At 48.9% G+C, this 20,284-nt stretch overlaps 1 protein-coding gene across 1 annotated transcript; it reads left to right on the forward strand.

Moving 5' to 3' along the window:
• Positions 1-12,927: 12,927 nt before the first annotated feature.
• BMP4 (bone morphogenetic protein 4) lies at positions 12,928-19,953 on the forward strand. The gene is made up of 4 exons (XM_079913903.1): positions 12,928-13,105; positions 16,238-16,362; positions 17,427-17,803; positions 18,782-19,953. The coding sequence occupies exons 3-4, from the start codon at positions 17,434-17,436 to the stop codon at positions 19,636-19,638; spliced, it is 1,227 nt and encodes a 408-aa protein (XP_079770029.1). The 5' UTR covers positions 12,928-13,105; positions 16,238-16,362; positions 17,427-17,433; the 3' UTR covers positions 19,639-19,953.
• Positions 19,954-20,284: the final 331 nt, after the last annotated feature.

Raw genomic sequence — 20,284 nt, forward strand, 5'->3', positions numbered from 1 at the left:
ATTTTGCAGATGTGATTAAATTAAGGACCTGAGATGGGGAGATTATCCTGGATTATCTGGGTGAGCCCAGTGTAATCACAAGTGTCCTTATAAACAAGGAGGCAGAAGGGTCAGAATCGGAGAAGGAAATGTGATGCAGAAGCAGAGGACAGAGTGATGCTGGCCAGGAGCCAAGGAATGCCAGCAGCCTCTAGAAGCTGGAAAAGGCAAGGAAACAAATTCCCCCTGGAGCCTTCAGAAGGAATGCAGCCTCACCAACACCTTGATTTTAGCCTAGTAAGACCCATTTTGGAATTCTGATCTCCAGAACTGTAAGATAATAGATTTGTATTGTTTCAAGCCATTAAGGTGTTTGTGGTACTTTGTTACAACAACAGTAGAAAACGAATATGCCCAGATTCGAGGGGAGGGAATACAGACCCCCATCTCTCAGTGGGAAGAGTGTCAAAGTCACATTCAAGAGCGTGTGGGATGGAAGACACTGTTTCAGCCAACTTTGAAAAATATGACCTGCCCCACTCTACCACTAAGTAGGTGTGTAACTGCACATTGATCTCACTGGGCCTCAGTCTCCTCCTCTGTAAAAGAAGAGAGTTGAGTGTGAGGACCTCAAAGCTTCTGGACCTAGAAGTTCCTGGTCCTATGATTGAAAGGGAGATGTAGTATTCCCATGAGAAGTCATAATAAATCGTGGCTGATTTCCTAAGTCCTTCCTTGATGCTCATGACCATTCATATACCACTCTGAATGGAATGGAAATGGAGAGCCTGGACCAGAAAACCTCAGTAAAGTTGTGTGAATTCCCTAGAAGATAAGCTTTGAGGCAAGGTTTTTGTTTTTGTTTTAAATTTCAAAATGTTTTAAGGAAAGAGGGAATGAAGAAAAGAATGAAAAAAACAATTGATTGAGGCAGTGACCATTTCTTGTTCATCATAGGAATCCCAGTACTTCGCATACATCTAGTCTAGCATGTAGGTGACCTCCAAAAAATGTTAAGTGAGAACCAAAAGAAAAGGACCCAAGGTCCACTGGCTTTGCCTGATAGCTGTTTGGGGTGGCAGAACTTTCGGCAGGTTAACAGGTAAGAACCCTTTCACCATTCTCCTCGGGAAATTATCGATAGTTCAGTAGTCTGACAATTGGTCTGCTTCATGTTATCCTTGCGCTAAACACAGCAGCCAGAGTGATCCTGATAAACTGTAAGGTTGATCATGCTGCTTCTCTGCTGAAAACCCTCCAGAGCCTTCCTGACTCACTTGTAATTGAAGGCAAAGCCCTTTCCAGGGCCGGAACTAGGGTTAGGTGAGGGAGGCACCGAGGGCACACAGTTTAAGGAGGCACTCACTCTCGGGGTCCTACCTGCCCTTCCAGGACCTTGAGAGTGAGCACCTCCTTAATTTGTGCAGCCTAGACCCTCCCTCCTCTCCCTCTAGACACTGGCTCTGACTTTGGGTGCAAGACCATCACCATCTAAGCTCTCAGCCCTTCACTTCTCTAACCACATCTTCCCCGGCTAGCTCACTACACTCGAGCACACTTGCCTCCTTGGTATTTCCCGGCACAAACCAGACCCACTTCTACCTTGGAGTTTACGCTGCTCTTCCTTTTGACAAAACGTGGTATCCCCAGATATCCATCTGCTGCCTCCCTCATCTCCTTCAGGTCTCTGCTCAAATGTTACCTTTTCTATCAACCGTTCCATGATTACCCGATTAAAATTCAACCTTGTCACCATCTCTCTTTCCCACATTATTTATTTACTTTTTTAACATCTTTATTGGAGTATAATCGCTTTACAATGGTGTGTTAGTTTCTGCTTTATAACAAAGTGAATCAGTTATACATATACATACGTCCCCATATCTCCTCCCTCTTGTGTCTCCCTCCCACTCTCCCTATCCCATCCCTCTAGTCCCACATTATTTTTATTCTTAGTACCTGTTGCCATCTAACATGCTATAGCTTGTGTTTATTTTGTCAGTGGTCTGCATTTCCTACTTGACAATCAGACCCAGGAAAACAAGGATTTTTATTAGTTTTTCAATGCTAGGTGCCAGAATCTAGAACAGGGCCTAGGGAGTTCCCTGGTGGCCTAATGGTTAGGATTCTGGGCTTTCACTGCTGTGGCCCGGGTTCAATCCCTGGCTGGGGAACTAAGATCCTGCAAGCCACGCAGCAAAAAAAAAGAACAGGGCCTCGCACACACAGATGCTTGATAAAAATTTGCTAAATGAAAGAATATCATGAGATGGTTTGTTACATAAAGTCATGGAGAACAGAGAATTATAGGATTTTAGAACACACAGGGGCCTGACTAAAGGGATTAACAAACTATGGTCTATTTTTATATGGTCTATGAGCTAAGCATGGTCTTAGGAACTGAATTGTGTGCCACCCCTCCCCATTCATATGTTGAGGTCCTAACCCTCAGTGTCAGAATGTTACCTTATTTGGAAATAGGGTCATTGCAGATATAATTAGTTAAGATCATACTAGAGTAGGGTGGGCCCCTAACCCAATATGGCTGGTGTCCCAACAGAAAGGAGAAATTGGGACACAGAGACACCAGAAGAAAGCCATGTGAACATAAAGGCAGAGATCAGGGTGAAGCCTCAGTAAGCCAAGGAATGCCAAATATTGCCAGCGAACCACCAGCAGCTAGGAGAGAGGCATAGAATAGTTATTCCCTCGTAGCCCTCAGGAGGAACCAACCCTGTTGACACCTTCTTCTCTTGACTTCTTGCCTCCAGAACTGTGAGAGAATAAATCTCTGTTGTTTAAGCCACAGAGTTTGTGATACTTTGTTACAGCAACCCTAACAAACTAATACAAATGGTTTGTACATCTGTAAACAATTGTAGAAGGAGGAGGAGGAAGAGAAGAAAGGGAGGAGAAGCGGGGGTAGTGGTCCAGGAGGAGGGGGAGGGGGAAGGAGAGGAAGAATAATGACAGAGGCAGTATGTGGCCCACAAAGCCTAAAGTATTTGCTGGGTCTGGTCCTTTGCACAAAAATCTTGTTGACACCTAAAGTTGAGAGATCATATAGCCCATATAATCATGAAGAAATGGTGGCCTCTAAAAATCAAATCATGTATCCAAGTTCATACATGTAGTATGGGCTCATTTTATCTATACCTAAAACCAGGTTGTCTGATTTTAAGTCTGTTTTTTAAAAAAATCAGACTACAATTACTACTGAACTTTTAAAAATCATTTCATCAGTTCCCCCTTGTTTAAGCACCAAAATGTTACTAAGACCATGTTTTCATCTATTATTCCAGCCCAGCAACCTGAGTCCTTTACAGAAACTTACCATAATTCATAATTTTTTTGAGCAAAGAACCTACTATGATCCATATTTTTTCATTTTTGCTTTTGGGCCTTGCCCTCCAGCAACTCATTTTCTGTGATACTGGTTCTCAAGCCGTAATTAAAACATAAAGATCAAGAACAGATGTCTGCCTGCTCTCTGGAGCTTCCACAAACTATGTAGTGTAGAGTTTGGCATTATGGATTTTATGCTAAAGAGAAACAAAATAGAAGAATTAACTGTTGAACAACCCACATACCAATGCTAAAGACAAGAAAGTATTTAAAAGAAAGTGGACCAAAGCTCTTGGTGGTTCTTTTAATGTACCATTAACTCAGGGACGGCAAAATGAATCTATTTGTTCACATCAGCTCGGTGACTTGATGGTATAGACCAAAAAAAAAAAAAAAAAAAAGCTGTGTTCTTGCTGATTCACCTTGAGTGAGATATTTAACCATTTGAGGGGTTGCCTTTTTGACAAATGTTAGCTGACAAAAATGATAGTTCGTACTGCAAAGGGTTACTGGAAGGGATGCAGGAGTGGAGGGCAGAGGTGTCCTTTCCCTTCTAAGGCTGCTTAATTAGTTGAAGCATAGATGCCACTAAGGAACTCTGTGTATCAATTTCTTTTGAGATGCTAGTGAACCTGAACTGTGGAGGAAATGAAAAGGAAGTGAATGGGTTAAAGACAGTTTTCCAGCAAAGAGTATATGCAAGGACTGAACATCCCAAGTGTGGCTGCTCTATTTCAAACCCTTACACTTTTGCACAGAATGCACAAGTACCATAGGAATTACATGTACCTAAATCTGAACAAATTGTGCTCTTTTTCCAATATCCCCTCTCTAAAGCAGGAACCTCATCTGGAGTTAAAATCTGGTGTTTGTTAGCTGGGCAGTCTTCAACAGTTTACTTAGCCTCTCTATGCCTCTCTTCAAATGTTAAAAAAAAAAAAAAGCGGGGTTGGGGGGAATAGGAAGGGAATAACTATAGTATATAAACCATAAATTGTTTCAAGGATTAAATGAGATAATGAAACTTGAACGTCCCTGACGATGGTCAAGAATCCAAAGTAGGTTGATTTTCCTTATAAGTATATGGTCGAAGAGAATATGCAAATATTTACATAATTGTTCATCTAATTATAACTAGCATGCGGGAATGGCAGCTTTTATTTTCATAAATGCCACTAGCCATATGTTTTCACATAGGCATTAAAATAGTTTCACATACACTCCAGATTTGATCTACACATTAAGAATCTTGGGAGTCTTAGGTGGGTAGGTGGGCTCCAGCTAACATGGATGGGCCAGAGCAGGGACCCGGGTTCCGGGTCGCACTTCTGCTCTCCTGCCAGGCTCCTTTCCTCTGTGTGTGTTGGCTCTAAATGGAGAGACATTTCTGCTAAGTTAGAGTTAAGAACATTTTGCTCTTGGGTGTGAAAGCTATGTACCACTGAGTCAAGGTTTGTGTGTGTGCAACTTGGAGACATTATCCCAAGAAGAGATTTACTGCAGGCACCATAGTCTAGAGGGTTTTTAACCTTTCCGGAGTCCCAAATCCCTTTGAAAATTGGATAAAGTTATCCTCCCCTACACGCACTTTTACACTTACCCCCAAAATTGTATGCATCAATTTTGTGGTTTTCACAGATCCTCTAAAATCCATCTAGAGATCCTTAATGAGGCCACGTAGCCGGTTTAAGAATCTCTACAGAGATTAGCATTTAATTTAAATACAACAAAGAAAGCCAGCACTCGCTTTTATATTCCCCTTAAGACCCTTAGTTTTTCAGTCCTCCAGTTTCTATCCCCCCTCCTTTTTTTTTTCACCTGGATTCTGTCTAAAGCTGGGGAAATAAAAGCAGACTACCCAAACTCTTCAGGTTCTAGCTAAAGAACTAGTCAGGAGTGGCACAAACATTTTGGTGCAAACTGAAGACATACTTACCCATTACTTGTACTGACACCCTAATGTGTAGGAAGCAAAGGAGGAACAAAAAGATTCAGAATGAAAATCGGACTTATGAGGCAAAGGCTTCAAAAGCCAGCCTGCCATCCCTTTGTACTGGATAACAGTTACCTTGCTATGTTTCATTTTTAACTCCTTCAGGGAAGGCTGGGGCCCCCTAGGTTGTTTGGCAATGACCCACTGCTCCACCAAAGATGATCTGAAGCCCCTTCCGGCAACCTCACACCTGCTGCTGGCCTTCTCCATGCCAGGTCCTTGCTTCTCCTTTTCCTAACCTTATAAACCTCGCCTCCCCAGTGTTGCATAAATTTGCAGGTACCGCTGCTGGGCTTGGCAAGTAGAAACAGCAGATCCCTTGAGCCCAGGCACCTGGGGAAACAAACTCTTTTCCTTACCTGATGGGAAAACCCAGACTCTGCTGCTTGAACAACCTGTTATAGGATGGAACCGGTAGTGGAGAGGGCGGCTAGCTTAACATTTACTATCCAGATTTAATTTTTTGCGAGTATAATCCGGACTCAGGTACCCTGTGCCCCAACAAATCTAAGGGCGGGGCCGGCGCACGGGGAACTGCAGGCAGAAGGAGCAAAATTGTCTCAGGAACCGCGCTTAGGACCTACCTTCCTACCTACCTTCCTCCTTCCCTTCCCTCCTCCTTCCCCCCTTCCCTTCTTTCCTCCCTCTGTCCTTCTGCAGGAATGGTCCAGACTCTCCAAGACAAGGGGGACGACGTCTCGGGACGTCGACGTCGTCTCGGGAGCCTCTCGCGCGCTGGATGGAGGTTCCTTGCGGGCGGCTCACCCCGTGGCCCGCGCTTTCGCTGTTTATTCAAGTGTGGGTCAGATTAGCCACCTGGGGCACAAATCCTGCAAAACGAGTCTGAGAGCGGGGCGAGCTCTTGCAGGTAGGAAGGTGTAGCCGCCGAGCTAAAAATAACGCGGGCCGGGCGGTGCGGGGAGCTGGGTGGCCTCCACCCTCGCTGGGCCGACACCCCAGGACGCCTGCTGGGGCGTCCCTGCCGGCGCACCCCGCAACCTCCCGAGCCTGGGACGCGCGTCGAGGTCCTCAGGGTGGCGGCCCACGCCGGCGCCTGCTGTGACTGTGCGAGGTAAGAGGAGCCGGAGCTAGGTGCCCGCAGCCGGCCGGAGAGGAGCGGAGAGGCGCCGGGGCTGACTCGGCACTGCCGTCGTCCGCACCCCATGCTCCGGCAGCAGGAGGTGAGAGCCGGGCTCCCCGTTGCTCCGCACAGGCGGCTCGGTCCCTTCCCGCAGTTCACCCTCTCAACAGCCTTCTCCGATTTCTCTGACTCCTTGAACTTGAGTTTGTGTCATCTCTGAGCCCAGCCCTGGGGACGCAAGGGCCCGAAAAGGGCCCAACCCCGCTCACAGGCACTTCAGACGTATCTCTGTGTCTGAGCTGGGACTCGGCTTTGGCGAGGGGTCAAGAGAGGCGCTCCTTCGGAGCCCCATTTTCTCTATTACTTTCCCGTCCCCAGCCCGATCCCCCAAGCTGGGGGGCTCCCAGAAGCTGGGGGCGGACCCTATTTCTTTCTCTGAAGATGTTACCTCTCCTTTGGACTTAGTGCATTTTTATCCTATGAAATAAGCATCTGGGGTCCCTGTCTCCCCCCATCCCCATCCCCACTCCCGAGACTGATGCTTTGCCATGCCCAGTCCGAGTCTCTCAGCCAAGGAGGGGAAGAGCTGTACAAGGTGCAGATGCCTCCAGGAGCTTCTCTTCTGGCCCAGTTGTTCCTGCCCTCCTCCGCTTGAGAAAAATGTCGGGGGCAGCAGCACCTTGCCCTCTACCTTGGGTTGCACTGGTCCCCAGAGACCAGGCCTCGGTTGGTGCCGCTGCTTTTCTCTGGGAGGCCCCAGACTGGATTCCCTGAAGCCATAGGTGGGTTTCATCACTGCTGTGGCCACTGGGACTACAGATCGTGCTTCTAGCTTTGCCCTGTGCAACCCCTTGGTTATCTGAGGTGCCTAGAAACATTGTCTCTTGCTGGTAGGCTTCAAATGGTAGTCAAAGAAAACAACTGTAAAAAAGTCATTTCCAAAGAATATTTTTCGTAAACTCTTATTGAAATACAACACGAATAGAAAACTGCACAAATCTCATGTATACCACCTGATGAGTTTTCACAAAGTGAACGTCGACAAGCATTTTAAAGTGTTTGTTACATCTATGTGTAATCCCCGAGGGGATTACAAATAATATACTTTTATTCTTGAAGAGGACGCCCCCTCCCCAAGGACCTTGATATATTTAAGCTATTTGTAAAAACATCCAAGTGTTATTTATATGATAACAATTTCTTGGATCACGTACCTCTTTGGACAAACCTTTCCTTGCAAAAGACTAGATAGAAAGCTGTTAGCATGAAGTGAGGGGAGCCGGTTAGATGGTATCGCCCAGGTGACATCTGGTTGGGGAACAACTCATTTGGTACAGCCTGATGTCCAAATAGGACTCTGCTACTGCCTCCAAAACTCACCCCACAGTGACACTGCATTTTATCCAAGTCACACTGTTCATGCACAACAGCGAGAGAAAGAGAAGGATGTGTGCGCTGAGAATGAAGACATTCCAAGGTTGTAACCTTCTTGCTACCTTCCATAGTAATTTGTTTCCAAACAGCATCCGTGCCATAGAATCAGGTGAGTGCAGCGGACCATTTTTTAGCAAAGGAAGCCTAAAACAGGGAGAAGCCAAATATCCTCCATTGTGTACCAATCCCATCCTCTTTGTCATAGCCCTTCTTTGCAAAGGGAGGAATTTCAATATCCATGCCCTGTCTGCCATCCACATGTTAAACGTGTTAAGACATAAAAGCAGTCTTTTCATCTGTTCTCTCTGGAGTCTTCGTTAGAGTTCTCTGTCCATTTTTGGTCTGTTTTGAAGGATTAAAAAAATATATATCCCAGCAAGTAGCAAGAGAACAATGTAAGGCATAAGGAACTGAAGTAGTAGTACATTTTGTTTTATTCATGAGAAAATATTAGAAGGCAATATTATTTATCTTTGAGTGAGGTATATCAAGGGTCGACAACAGTCTCAAATGTTTGGAGAAGGAAAACTTTGCAATCAGGTTTATCTTTCTTCTGCAGAGCAGAGAAAAGGAAACGGGTTTACATTTTAGCAAGAGGTACAGAGAAAAATTGTTAAAAGTGAGAGGTGTTAGGGACCAGCAAAACCAGAGATGGAAAATGCTTTGGCTCTGTCATCTAGTCTATTATTTCCTTGCGCCCAGTGGTTATGAATGTCTACTTTGACAGGTATTAGTTATCTTTGCAGAGACGTGTTCCTGGGTCAGATCTGTACCGATAGATCATAATGAATGTTAACTCAATGAATGCAGATTCACGTAAACAGCCTTTATTCAGTCAATGCCTGAGATATGTGCAGGACCAATGGTTACAAAATCAATGTGAGATATAGCCCTTTCCTTTAAAAAGTTTATCACTAACTGTAAATAAAACTCAATACCACCTCTGCACAATAATAACAGCTAATATTTATTGAGCACTTATGTACCTGCCATTTTATTACATTAACTCATTTAATGCTTATAAGAACATTATGAACTAGAAATTGTTATTCTCAGATCGTAAATGAGGAAACCAAGACTCTGGAGGTTAAGCCACTTGACCACGATTTTAACGAATAGACAGTATATCGTTTCTTGATCTTGGGGCCTGAGAAAGACCTATGAGGAATCTGGTCCATTCTCATATTTTACAATGAGGAAACAGACCCAGCAGAGGGAAGCAGCCTCTTACTCAAGATCACAGCCTTTTCCCAGGGAAGGTCACATAAGTCTTGCCCTAAGGTGGGCTATGTAATAAGAGCAGGAGGAGATAAGCTAATGGGTCTTGATTTTGTTCTGTCTTCCAAGGACCAGGAAGATACCCTGAAATTCTCTGTAACAGAAGGATGGAGCTGCAGCTGGTGTCTTGGCCTTGGGAAAGCCTCCAGGGCAAGCCGTGTTTAATCAGAAACTATGGCCATGGGTTTCCAGCCCTCTGCAGGCCCAGCTCTCAGCATGTGGAGCTGAAGACAAACTGAGCTGGTCTGAATTTTGGGGCCACCACCTACTGGCTCCGTGACCTTGAGCAACTTACACAACCTCTCTAAATTTCAGATTCTCATCTGTAAAGCTGAAATTTTATGAGGGCTGTCATGAGGGCTAGATAGCAAATATGAGATAAATGGTAAATATTAATAAGAGAAAAGCAAATGCCTTCAGAGATCCCTTATAATTCCAATTCCAATTTATCTGTCTTACTGCTTCTCAAAAGTCAGCAATGATGCTGGGAATTTCTTCCAAGTACCCCTCCATAGCTTCAACAGACAATCGGCAAAGAAGGTTTGAAGACCTGATGTGGTTTTTAATCAAGGACCTGAAGCAAGGACTACTACACCTATAGGATTAAAAATCTTTTCACTTGCAAAAACCTATCAGGTGTGTTTGGAGGTAGTAATGCTATAATTACCGCATTTAACAGTTTATAGAGCACAAGCCAAGCATATTCCTTGCCTGTTTAATAATGTCTAGGTGTCAGCCTTTCAGTGGTATCAGCACTGAAAATATAAGGGAAATGACTTTTAAAACAGTAGTTCTCAAACTTTAGTGTACTCAGAATCATCAGGGAACCTTGTGACATACGTAGATTTCTGGATCCGGATCTCAGGCAGCCAGGCCAGGTAGTCTGCATTCTTATCAGCACCTGCAGGCTTGTTCTGAAGCTTTTGGTCCCCAGAACATACACTGAGAAAGGCTGTTCTAAGGGCTCACTGTCCACCTACTCTTTCCTGATGCTCTCCAGGGAATGCCCAACAAATGAACGCCCCTTATGCTGCAGTAGCAGCAGAGCAGCCGTAGTTGCCCTTGAATGATGATGGATTTCTCCTCCTAATCTATATGTTTTAAGGGTACAGTTTCATTTGATGCATCCATATTACGTTCTACAAAAACATCAAGATTCCTAAGTAAACTTGAGATGGTGAAAAGACTGGATTGATTGCCCTCACCACCTCTCATCTCTAGGCTGGGATCGATTTAGCTCTTTAACCAACAAGTGATTTGTTCTTTGGCATGAGAGAAAGGAAAACAACAACAACGAAAACAAACAAACAAACAAAAAACAAAAAGAGGAGTAAAGGGATTTGATAATGATGGTTTGCACCCATCTAAAATGTGGGCTAGAAATAAAGCTGTCCCAGGAGAGCTGAAGCTGAGTTCTCTCAACACACATCTAAAGATTCATGTCAGGGTCTCAACCAGGTATGTCAGGTGGCTTAATTAGAAACTCCTAGACTATGAGTTTCATAGACACATGGGTGGCCCAATGGCCACTTTAGTATCTGGGCTTCAGCAAAATGAGATAATAGCTATCATCCAAAAACATTTGGGTTTTAAAAAAGAAAAAAAACCTATTATCTGGTGCTACAAAATGAAATAAAGCCCTGCTTTTAAGCACAGCATATCACTGTTGCTTTCGAGTTTAAATATTAAGGAACACATTTTGTTAATGATTAAAACAGTAGTGATTGATTTAGGGGGCTTGGTAAACATTTAATCTGTCCTTATTCCTTACAGAAGGAGCACACTGCTTAGGGCCCTAGGATGGACATTAGGTAACGATTGAATGGAGTTTTAATTTTGTGTTATTATTAATAGTTAATGTAATTTTGATTATGTTGGAAGCTGGAGGTATATTGTCAGTCATCCTTTCAGGGTGGTGGTACTGCCCTGTCCTGCTTAATCAGAGGTTCTTAGAGGAGGTGGGCGCAGAAGTGATTTAAATGAAAGAAGGTTGATGTTTAATATAATAAACTTTCAATTAAACATTTAAATCATTTTCAAATTGAAAAGGGTCATGGAAATTATCTGGCCTAATTCGTTCATTATGCAGATGAGAAAACTGAGACCCTAGAGAATTTGGACTTGCCCAAAGCCATTCAGCTTGTCTCCCTTGTTTGATGTATTATTAGGCTAAAAGACTTCACAGGCCTAACTTGGAAAAGATGGCAGGAGACCTTGGCTCTGCTCTCACAGTTGTTTCTCTGATCTCAAGCACTTCCCACCCTTTGTAACCTGTGTTCCACACAGGAGGTAATTCCTGTTTTATAAATATTGGAGGTGTGTGAAGGTAGTTTTTACAGAAGAGCTACCTTGGACCAGTATCTTTTTAAGTAAAGACTTAAATGCCCTGCTTGAGACAGTGAAGTGTAATATCTATCCCAGGGAAAGAAATCCAGCACAGAAAATGCTCCATCCTTTGGTATTCCCCCAGCTACCTGGAGCTCAGGGCAGTGACCCTCAGCCCTACCCTGCAGCTGAAGTAGCTCAGGACTCAAGAGCAGAGGCTGCGACTTACTTCAGGGCTCTGGGCAAGTCCCTTTAACGTGGCTGTCCTTCCCCTTCGGTGTTTGTAAAACAGAGAGATGATGCTGATATCTTCCTCGTTGCTCCGCCTGTTTGGGAAGGTTTATAAAGCCACACATTCCCCCTCCCTGCTAATACGATTACTAGCACTTTCTTGTAGGAAAGGCCCAACTCCTCATCTTCTTTCTTCCTTTAAAAACAGACCAAAGGGTATATTGTCTTGTGTCCTTGTGGCCAAAAAGGTTGTTGCTTCTGTGGTTGTTACCTTCTTAGAATGTCAGTTTGCTGATGTTAAGGATTCCTAGGTGCACCACAAATCAACAACATCAAAAATCAACAACAACAATAACAAAAATAACTGCCTTGTTGGTTCTTGGAAGTTATGAGTTACAAACAGACTTTTCCAATTATAAAAACGTTGCCCCAGCCTGTCTCCAAGCCTCCTCTGTCCTCAAAAGGGTGAGGTCTGGAGGGGCAGGGGGAAGTAGACTGTTTATTAGGGCTGACTTTCTGAGGGTCACCAAGGCTTTCCACAAGAAGCATTTTAAAAAATGCTTTGGAAGGAAAGTCATCTCTCAATAGCCAAAGAGGTACCTGGTACCTCTTTTAAGCACACAGCTCTGAGCACAGCCTGTTTCTCAACGTTTGGAAATCCTTTAACAGTTTATGGAAGGCCTCCCTTTAAACCCATCCAACAGCTCCCTTCTCCATAACCTGATTTTTGAGGTGTTTCATTATCTCTAATTACTCGGGTGAATGGTGATTACTCAGTGTTTTAATCATCGGTTTGGGCAGTAGCTACTCTAAACTCAGAGAAGCCCAGACTACCCTGGGTATTTTTGGAAGGTACTGGGACTAGTCGATGCATGCATTCTAGTACCTCTGCACGTGGTCACCAGGTGAGCCCCGAACGCTTCCCGGAGCTGGAGGCAGCGGCGTCCCAGCCTGGGCAGCAGCTGCTGACTCGGGCGCTGCCCGGGTTTCCGGGACCAGGGCCGGCGAGGCGAGGCCCGGCGGCGGGATGGGAGGATGTGGGCGGGGCTCCCATCCCAGAAAGGGAGGCGAGCGAGGGAGGAGGGAAGAAGGGAGGGGCTGCCGGGGAAGAGGAGGAGGAAGGAAAGAAAGAAAGAGAGAGAGAGGGAAAGAGGAGGAAGAAGATGCGGGAGGGCAGAGGAGGAGGGAGGGAGGGAGGAAAGGGGAGCGCAGCTCGGCCCGGAAACTAGGTGAGTTTGGCATCAGAGCCGAGGGACAGGAGCCTGCGACGCCGCTGCAGATCAGGGCTGAGTATCTCGCCTCTCTCCCTGATGGGATTCCCGTCCACGCCGTCTCGAGCCTGCTGCGTCCCAGTCCTCAGCCCTCGCCCAGGTTCACTGCAGCTGTTCAGAGGTCCCCAGGAGCTGCTGCTTGCGAGCCTGCTACTGCAGGGATCTATGGTGAGCAAGGCTACCTGGCGAGGGGCGGGGGGGGAAGGGCTGAGGTGCATCCTTGGGGGGAGAAGTAGGGGGCTCTGGCTGTGTCGAGGCAAAAGGTGCTCCCTTCCCCCCCCCCCCCACGCCGGTGGTGGTGCTAGAGGTAGGGATGCTTGCGCTGAAAGTCACTTCCATATATGCCACTGCCTCTACCCGGACCACTTTCTCCGTCCGGTGGCCCCAGGCAATTTCCACGTTTGGTAGGTTCGGGGCAGGAGAAGAGCGGAGACGAGAATCCTTTAGTTGGAGGTCGTTGGGAAAGACCGTGGGGTCTTGAGCCGAACACGTCGCTCGTGGACTAGCATTTGCGACTTCCCGGCGGGAAGGGCCAGGAGAGAAAGGGGAGAGGTGGCTCTGAGGTCCGGAGAAAGTGAGGGAACTGAGGGGCGTCGAGGTGGAAAGAGAACACCTAACCAGGGCTAGTTCCGCGGTGGTGAGCGCGGTTCTCCTGCTTCTGGAGAGTGCGCGCCGCGGGAGGGCTGCGTCTAGGGGAGTGTCACCCGACCCGGCCCCCAGCCGGCGAATGCCCCTGAAAGCTGGCGAACCGCTGCTGCCCAACGCGCCTCCCGCACGAGCTATTCTCGTGGACTTGCAGCATCCAAGGAGCTGCTCCTCTATCATTTCACGGTGTAGGGTCTGTAGGGACGACGGCCGGGATGCTAGCCGCCCCGGAAACGCAGGTTCCTGCGGTGTCGTGTCCTTTGGAGAGTTGCTGGCGAGATGCACGGCGGACGCGTGGCTCATACTGGCCCTCCCGGCTCAGAGCCGACGGGAAACTGTCCCGGGATTCGCGGGTCCCTGTGGACCCCTCCCTCCCCGCGGGAGCTGCGCCCGCGACCTTAGAGGCTTCCCGGGCACCATTTGGTGAATGGTTTGTGAGGATAGCGGTTTGTGAGGATCGCGTTTTGTGGGCTGAAGGCTTTGTGAGACGTTAAAACCCCCGGACATTGACTTGGTAAACTGAGGCCACCTCTGAAGAAACTTTGGCGTTGGGCGAAAACTCGGGCAAGGAAGTAAAGGACGAGTTGCATCCCCGCCCCTCAAGAAAGAGTTCTGGAGACGAAAGTGCTTTTCGGCTTTTATCTTTTTAATTAAGAAAACTGGGGGAGAAAAATGTGATTAGAGATGAATCCTTATGAATCCGAAGTTGAAACACAACCCGCTCTTCCCCCGGCCTCTGGGTTTTAGCGCAGCGCGCGCTCCCGCCGCACCCTGGGAGATTCCTAGGGCCAGAGGATTGTCGGCGGACTGCGGGCGCCCGCGCCTTCCGCTGTCCCTTCGCCCGCGGGGACCGACCTTTCTCCGTGTGCTTTTCCCACTTCTGGAGCTCCTCCCACGGGGCATCTTGAAGGTTCTGGGCGTCTCAATAAAACTCTTTGCTCTTCCCAACCCTTTCGCAGTCAGCCCCAGCGGTGGCGCGGGAGCGGGAAAACCTAAAGCCGCTCAAAAAGCGGCGCGGCTCTCGCCGGGCGTGGACCGTCGCGCAGGGGCGCCCGCGGCCTCCACACCCCGGCTAGCGCGCTGTCGGGCGGCGCCGGGCAGCCGCGGCCGGAGGGAGGGTTAAGCGCTTTAAAAGAGGAGTCCTTTACAACTCTTCCTCCAAGCCTTCCCGAGAGTGCCCCCAAGAAGAAAGCCAAGTTTGTGGGGGAGAGTGAGGTCGGCAGCCTGAGCCCTCGAGCTCTGAAGCGACCCAAGGCAGGAACTGGGAACAGCCTCAGGAAAGGGCGGCCGGGTGCCGTGCGCTTTGCAGCGGGAGTCGTGGGACTCGGGACCCCGGGGCAGGCCAGGCTGACTCAGAGTTGCGTGGGTCAGGTTTTTGAAAAGGCCCCCGTGCTGAGCGACCCACGCGTGCAGCATCTTCGGTTAGGACATCCCAGTAATTCCTTGAGCTGTGGGCTGGTAAAATTCTTGAAGAAATATTTGCTGCGACTCTGCAGCTGGTGCAAAGGAGGAAGGGGGTGGGGGAGGAAGTGGCGGGGGAGGAGGAGTAGTTTAAAAAAGACAAGCTGGGAAGAGAGAGAAAGAGAGAGACGCAGACGCAGAGGTCGAGCGCAGGCCGAAAGCTGTTCACGGTTTTCTCGACTCCTGGGAATGCGGTGGGATTTCCTTTCTGCGCCGGGTCGGGAGTTGTAAAACCTCCGCTACATTGAGACCTGAAAAATGCGATGCGCCCTTTCTGCGGAGACGCTTCTTTTCGCGTCTGCCCTGAGCTGTGCGCTTCGGCGTCCGCCCCTCTGCCTTTAATGGCCCACCGACCACTTTCTTCGGAGATTTGCTTTGCTTGGCAGGGATCGCCGAGGTGCGGAGTTTCTCTCCGTAAAGGAACCGGAGGAAAGAGCCTAGCGGCGGCTCCCTCACCACTTTCCCACACCGATTACCGCCTAAACGTCTCCCGCCCCGGCCCCGCGTGACAGGGTCCGCCGCTTTTGGCTGGGAGCTAAAGTGGCTGCCCACTTCTTCTGAACATTCGCAAGCGTTCGCCAGGGGGTGACTAGCTGTCACTGGGAGCAATATTTGGCCTCTCGGAGACCCTGGGGAGGAAGTGGGGTGCGCGCGGCGCGTGTGTCTGTGTGTCCCTCAGCACTTTCCTTTTTAAATGACTCTCGGTGGTGGCTTTCAGCGGCTGAGACTCCGCTGCCCCCAATCCCGGCCCCACTTGAGCTGGGTTCGGGCTGAAAGGCGCAGCCCTTACGGTGCCCCCCAGATCCTCGGCTTCAGGCCGCTGGCGCGAGGGCCCAGCCCGACGCACCGAAGGCTACAGGTAGAGGCGAGGACCACGTCCTCCGCGCGGTGCACCCGGGGACCGGCCGAGGGCTCCGCAGAACGCCATCCGGAGCTCCTCCCGTACCGCTTGAGGTTTGGGGCTGCTGGCGCGGAGGCTGGCCTCTCCAGGAGGGGGCGGGGCCGCGGGCGGGCGGGGATTGGGGGGTGGGGAGACGGGGGCGGGCGCGCGGGCCCTTTCACAGCCCGCCTCGGGGAGGGCGGGCTCCTCCGTGCGTGGGGCGGGGCCTCTGCGTTCACGTGACGCCTAGGGGCTGGAAGAAAAACAGAGTCTGTCTGCGCCAGAGTCTCATTATATTCAAATATTCATTTTAGGAGCCATTCCGTAGTGCCATCCAGAGCAACGCACTGCCGCAGCTCCTCTGAGCATTTCCAGCAAGTTTGTTCAAGATTGGCTGTCAAGAATCATGGACTGTTATTATATGCCTTGTTTTCTGTCAGTGAGTAGACACCTCTTCCTTCCCTCCTCCCGGGAATTCACTCTGCCCTCCCCACCCGTGCTCGCCTTGTGTCCCTCCCGTCGGACCTTCCTTCCACACTCTGCTTTCTGGCAGCGCTGTCGCTTTCTTCTAGGCCGGGCAGCCACTGCGCTCCGAGCCCACCGGTTCTATTTAAAGTGCTCCTTGCTCCCACTCGCTCTCTCTGATCCGTGCGTTGCAAGAAAGGGAAGCGAGAGGGGGCTAAACAGATGGAAGGTCCTCAGCCGGGGGGGGGGGGGGCTAAGGGCCCCCCTCCCCACATAACTGGAGAGCACCCAGTGCCCCTGTGGCGAGTTCCTAGCTGCTTGTCAAAACTCACAGAGGTCGCTCTCGGACTCATCCCCTCCCACACACCCTTCCCCGGGAGTGAGCGAGAGGGCGCGATCAGATGCTTCTTGCTGGGCATTTCAAACTCATCAGCCACAGTAAAATAAACCCTCCAGCCATTCGGTCCGCCCCCAGACCCTGCCTCCCCCGTGTCTTCACCCTGCTCCTGCTTCTCTGCTTTCTCTCCCTCCTGCTCCGAACCAGCTGGAAGTGGTGGAAGTCGGGCTCTGGCTCGGAGGGCGGAGGAAGAAGGGGGGTGGAGGGAGAGGGGGAGAGAGGCTGAAGGTCTGAAGTGGAGAGGAGAGCGATGGCATTTTAATTCTCCCTCCCCCACCCTTCTTTACCTTCTCAATGTTAACTGTTTATCCTTGAAGAAGCCAAGCTGAGATCATGGCTCAGATAGCAGTTGGGACAAAAAAAGATTAACAGGATGGAGGCTATCTGATTTGGGGTTATTTGACTGTAAACAAGTTAGACCAAGTAATTACAGGGCAATTCCTACTTTCAGGCCGTGCATGGCTGCAGCTGGTGGTGAGGGGTGTGTGTGAGGGCGAAGACACAAACTTGATCTTTCTGACCTGTTTTACATCTTGACCCTCTAGCTCTAGCCCTATGTGCGTATGCAGAGACATCTCTATTTCTCTCTAGTTATCGGTGTTTATTTATTCTTTAACCTTCCACCTCCTCCCCCTCCCCAGAGACACCATGATTCCTGGTAACCGAATGCTGATGGTCGTTTTATTATGCCAAGTCCTGCTAGGAGGCGCGAGCCATGCTAGTTTGATACCTGAGACGGGGAAGAAAAAAGTCGCCGAGATTCAGGGCCACGCGGGAGGACGCCGCTCAGGGCAGAGTCATGAGCTCCTTCGGGACTTCGAGGCCACACTTCTGCAGATGTTCGGGCTGCGCCGCCGCCCGCAGCCTAGCAAGAGCACGGTCGTCCCGGATTACATGCGGGATCTTTACCGGCTTCAGTCTGGGGAGGAGGAGGGGGAGCAGATCCACAGCATCGGTCTGGAGTATCCCGAGCGCCCCGCCAGTCGCGCCAACACCGTGAGGAGCTTCCACCACGAAGGTCAGTCCCTGCCCCGAGTCTGGGCTGGGGAGGGCCGGTAGGGCTGCCTGGTGGGACAGTGGAAGCTCCAGGGGAGAGGGGTTCCGGTTACCTCAGAGCCCCAGATCCAGGAGGCTGGGGGACAGAGCTGCTTGCTTTCTGGAGTTTTCAGAGTTGTGGCTGAATTTATTTTTTGGAGACAGAAGGGAGGGGTTGGGGAGAAGGGGAATGACACCACTCAGACGTGGGCTAGCCCCGGCCGTGTGTTTTTGCTATATCAAAGCCTTTTATGCCAGGGTTTCTGACTTTTTTTTTTCTGTTTTTCAAAGCACCTACTGAATTTAATATTACAGCTGTGTGTTTGTCAGGTTTATTCAATAGGGGCCTTGTAATCCGATCTGAATGTTTCCTAGCGGATGTTTCTTTTCCAAAGTAAATCTGAGTTATTAATCCACCAGCATCATTACTGTGTTGGAATTTATTTTCCTCTCTGTAACATGATCAACAAGGCATGCTCTGTGCTTCCAAGATCGCTGGGGAAATGTTTGGTAACATACTCGAAAGTGGAAGAGGCAGAAGGTGGTTGTGTGCATGTTCCCTCCTGCCTCTGCTCTGTTGGCCCCTCTTTTTCTTTACAACCACTTGTAAAGCAAACTGTGTACACAAAGCCAAGAGGGCTTTAAAAGGGAAGTCTGATGGTGGTGGAGTAAGGAGTTAACACATGGAAATTATTAGACGTATAAAGGAGATTGGGAGATTCTGTCTTTGGTGCTTGCTGAATGCTAGCTAGGCTTCGCTGGTTTGCTAGCTGCGCCATTTATCTGCTCCTTCAGATTAAACGGTATGCTTGTTTCCCCCAAATAGGCTTCCACTATATAAGCAGAGTTCATCACTCATCACCCGACTCTTAGCTATTTCTTGATTTTTCAGCCTCTGAAATAGCTCATGTGCTTTTTTTTTTTTTTTCCCCTTTTTCTTTTCCTCCCTGACTGTGCCTAGAACATCTGGAGAACATCCCAGGGACCAGCGAAAACTCTGCTTTTCGTTTCCTCTTTAACCTCAGCAGCATCCCAGAGAACGAGGTGATCTCGTCCGCAGAGCTTCGACTCTTCCGGGAGCAGGTGGACCAGGGCCCTGACTGGGAGCAGGGCTTTCATCGTATAAACATTTATGAGGTTATGAAGCCCCCGGCAGAAGTGGTGCCCGGGCACCTCATCACACGACTACTGGACACGAGACTGGTCCACCACAATGTGACACGGTGGGAAACTTTTGATGTGAGCCCTGCAGTCCTTCGCTGGACCCGGGAGAAGCAGCCCAATTATGGGCTGGCCATTGAGGTGACCCACCTCCATCAGACACGGACCCGCCAGGGCCAGCATGTCAGGATTAGCCGATCGTTACCTCAAGGGAGTGGGGATTGGGCCCAGCTCCGGCCTCTGCTGGTCACCTTTGGCCATGATGGCCGGGGACATGCCTTGACCCGACGCCGGAGGGCCAAGCGTAGCCCCAAGCATCACCCACAGAGGGCCCGGAAGAAGAATAAGAACTGCCGGCGCCACTCGCTCTATGTGGACTTCAGCGATGTGGGCTGGAATGACTGGATTGTGGCCCCACCAGGCTACCAGGCCTTCTACTGCCATGGAGACTGCCCCTTTCCACTGGCCGACCACCTCAACTCAACCAACCATGCCATTGTGCAGACCCTGGTCAACTCTGTCAATTCCAGTATCCCCAAAGCCTGTTGTGTTCCCACCGAACTGAGCGCCATCTCCATGCTGTACTTGGATGAGTATGACAAGGTGGTACTGAAAAATTATCAGGAGATGGTAGTAGAGGGCTGTGGGTGCCGCTGAGATCAGGCCTTCCTTGGGGACACACATACACACACACACACACACACACACACACGTTCCATCCACTACTCACCCACACACTACACAGACTGCTTCCTTATAGCTGGACTTTTATCTTAAAAAAAAAAAAAAAAAGAAAGGAAAAAAAAATCTAAACATTCACCTTGACCTTATTTATGACTTTATGTGCAAATGTTTTGACCATATTGATCATATATTTTGACAAAATATATTTATAACTACGTATTAAAAGAAAAAATAAAATGAGTCATTATTTTAAAAGTAAACTATGTTCTTTTACTCTTAAATCCTTTCTCTCCCTTCGCCCCATCTCTTTTGGATGAGATTTTTTTCTGTTAAGGTGAGGCTGGGGGCACTGTGGAAGTCAGAGTGTGGTAACTGGAGGTGGTTAAGTTGGAAAGACAGGAAGTAAACTGATGGTGGAGGATGGTAATTGCCAGGATGAATTGTTTTCCATTTCTATTTAATGTTAACAAGGACAAGGACGCGGCATCCTCTCCCATCTGGATGACACATGCCTTGGAGAAACAGTGGGATGAAAGGAGTAGGCCAGATTAAAGACTCAGTTTGGGGCTCTTTGTACATCCTCTGTTTTCGCTCACCTGTTAGAGGTGTGTCCCAGCAA

Source organism: Stenella coeruleoalba (genome assembly GCF_951394435.1).
Source record: "Stenella coeruleoalba genome assembly, chromosome: 2".
NCBI lineage: Eukaryota > Metazoa > Chordata > Mammalia > Artiodactyla > Delphinidae > Stenella > Stenella coeruleoalba.

Bases quoted from the DNA above. Each gene is read 5' to 3' on its own strand.
- BMP4 (XM_079913903.1), top strand. From the start codon at position 17,434: ATGATTCCTGGTAACCGAATGCTGATGGTCGTTTTATTATGCCAAGTC. The intron at 17,804-18,781 runs GTCAGTCCCTGC...GACTGTGCCTAG, and splicing joins GAGGAGCTTCCACCACGAAG to AACATCTGGAGAACATCCCA.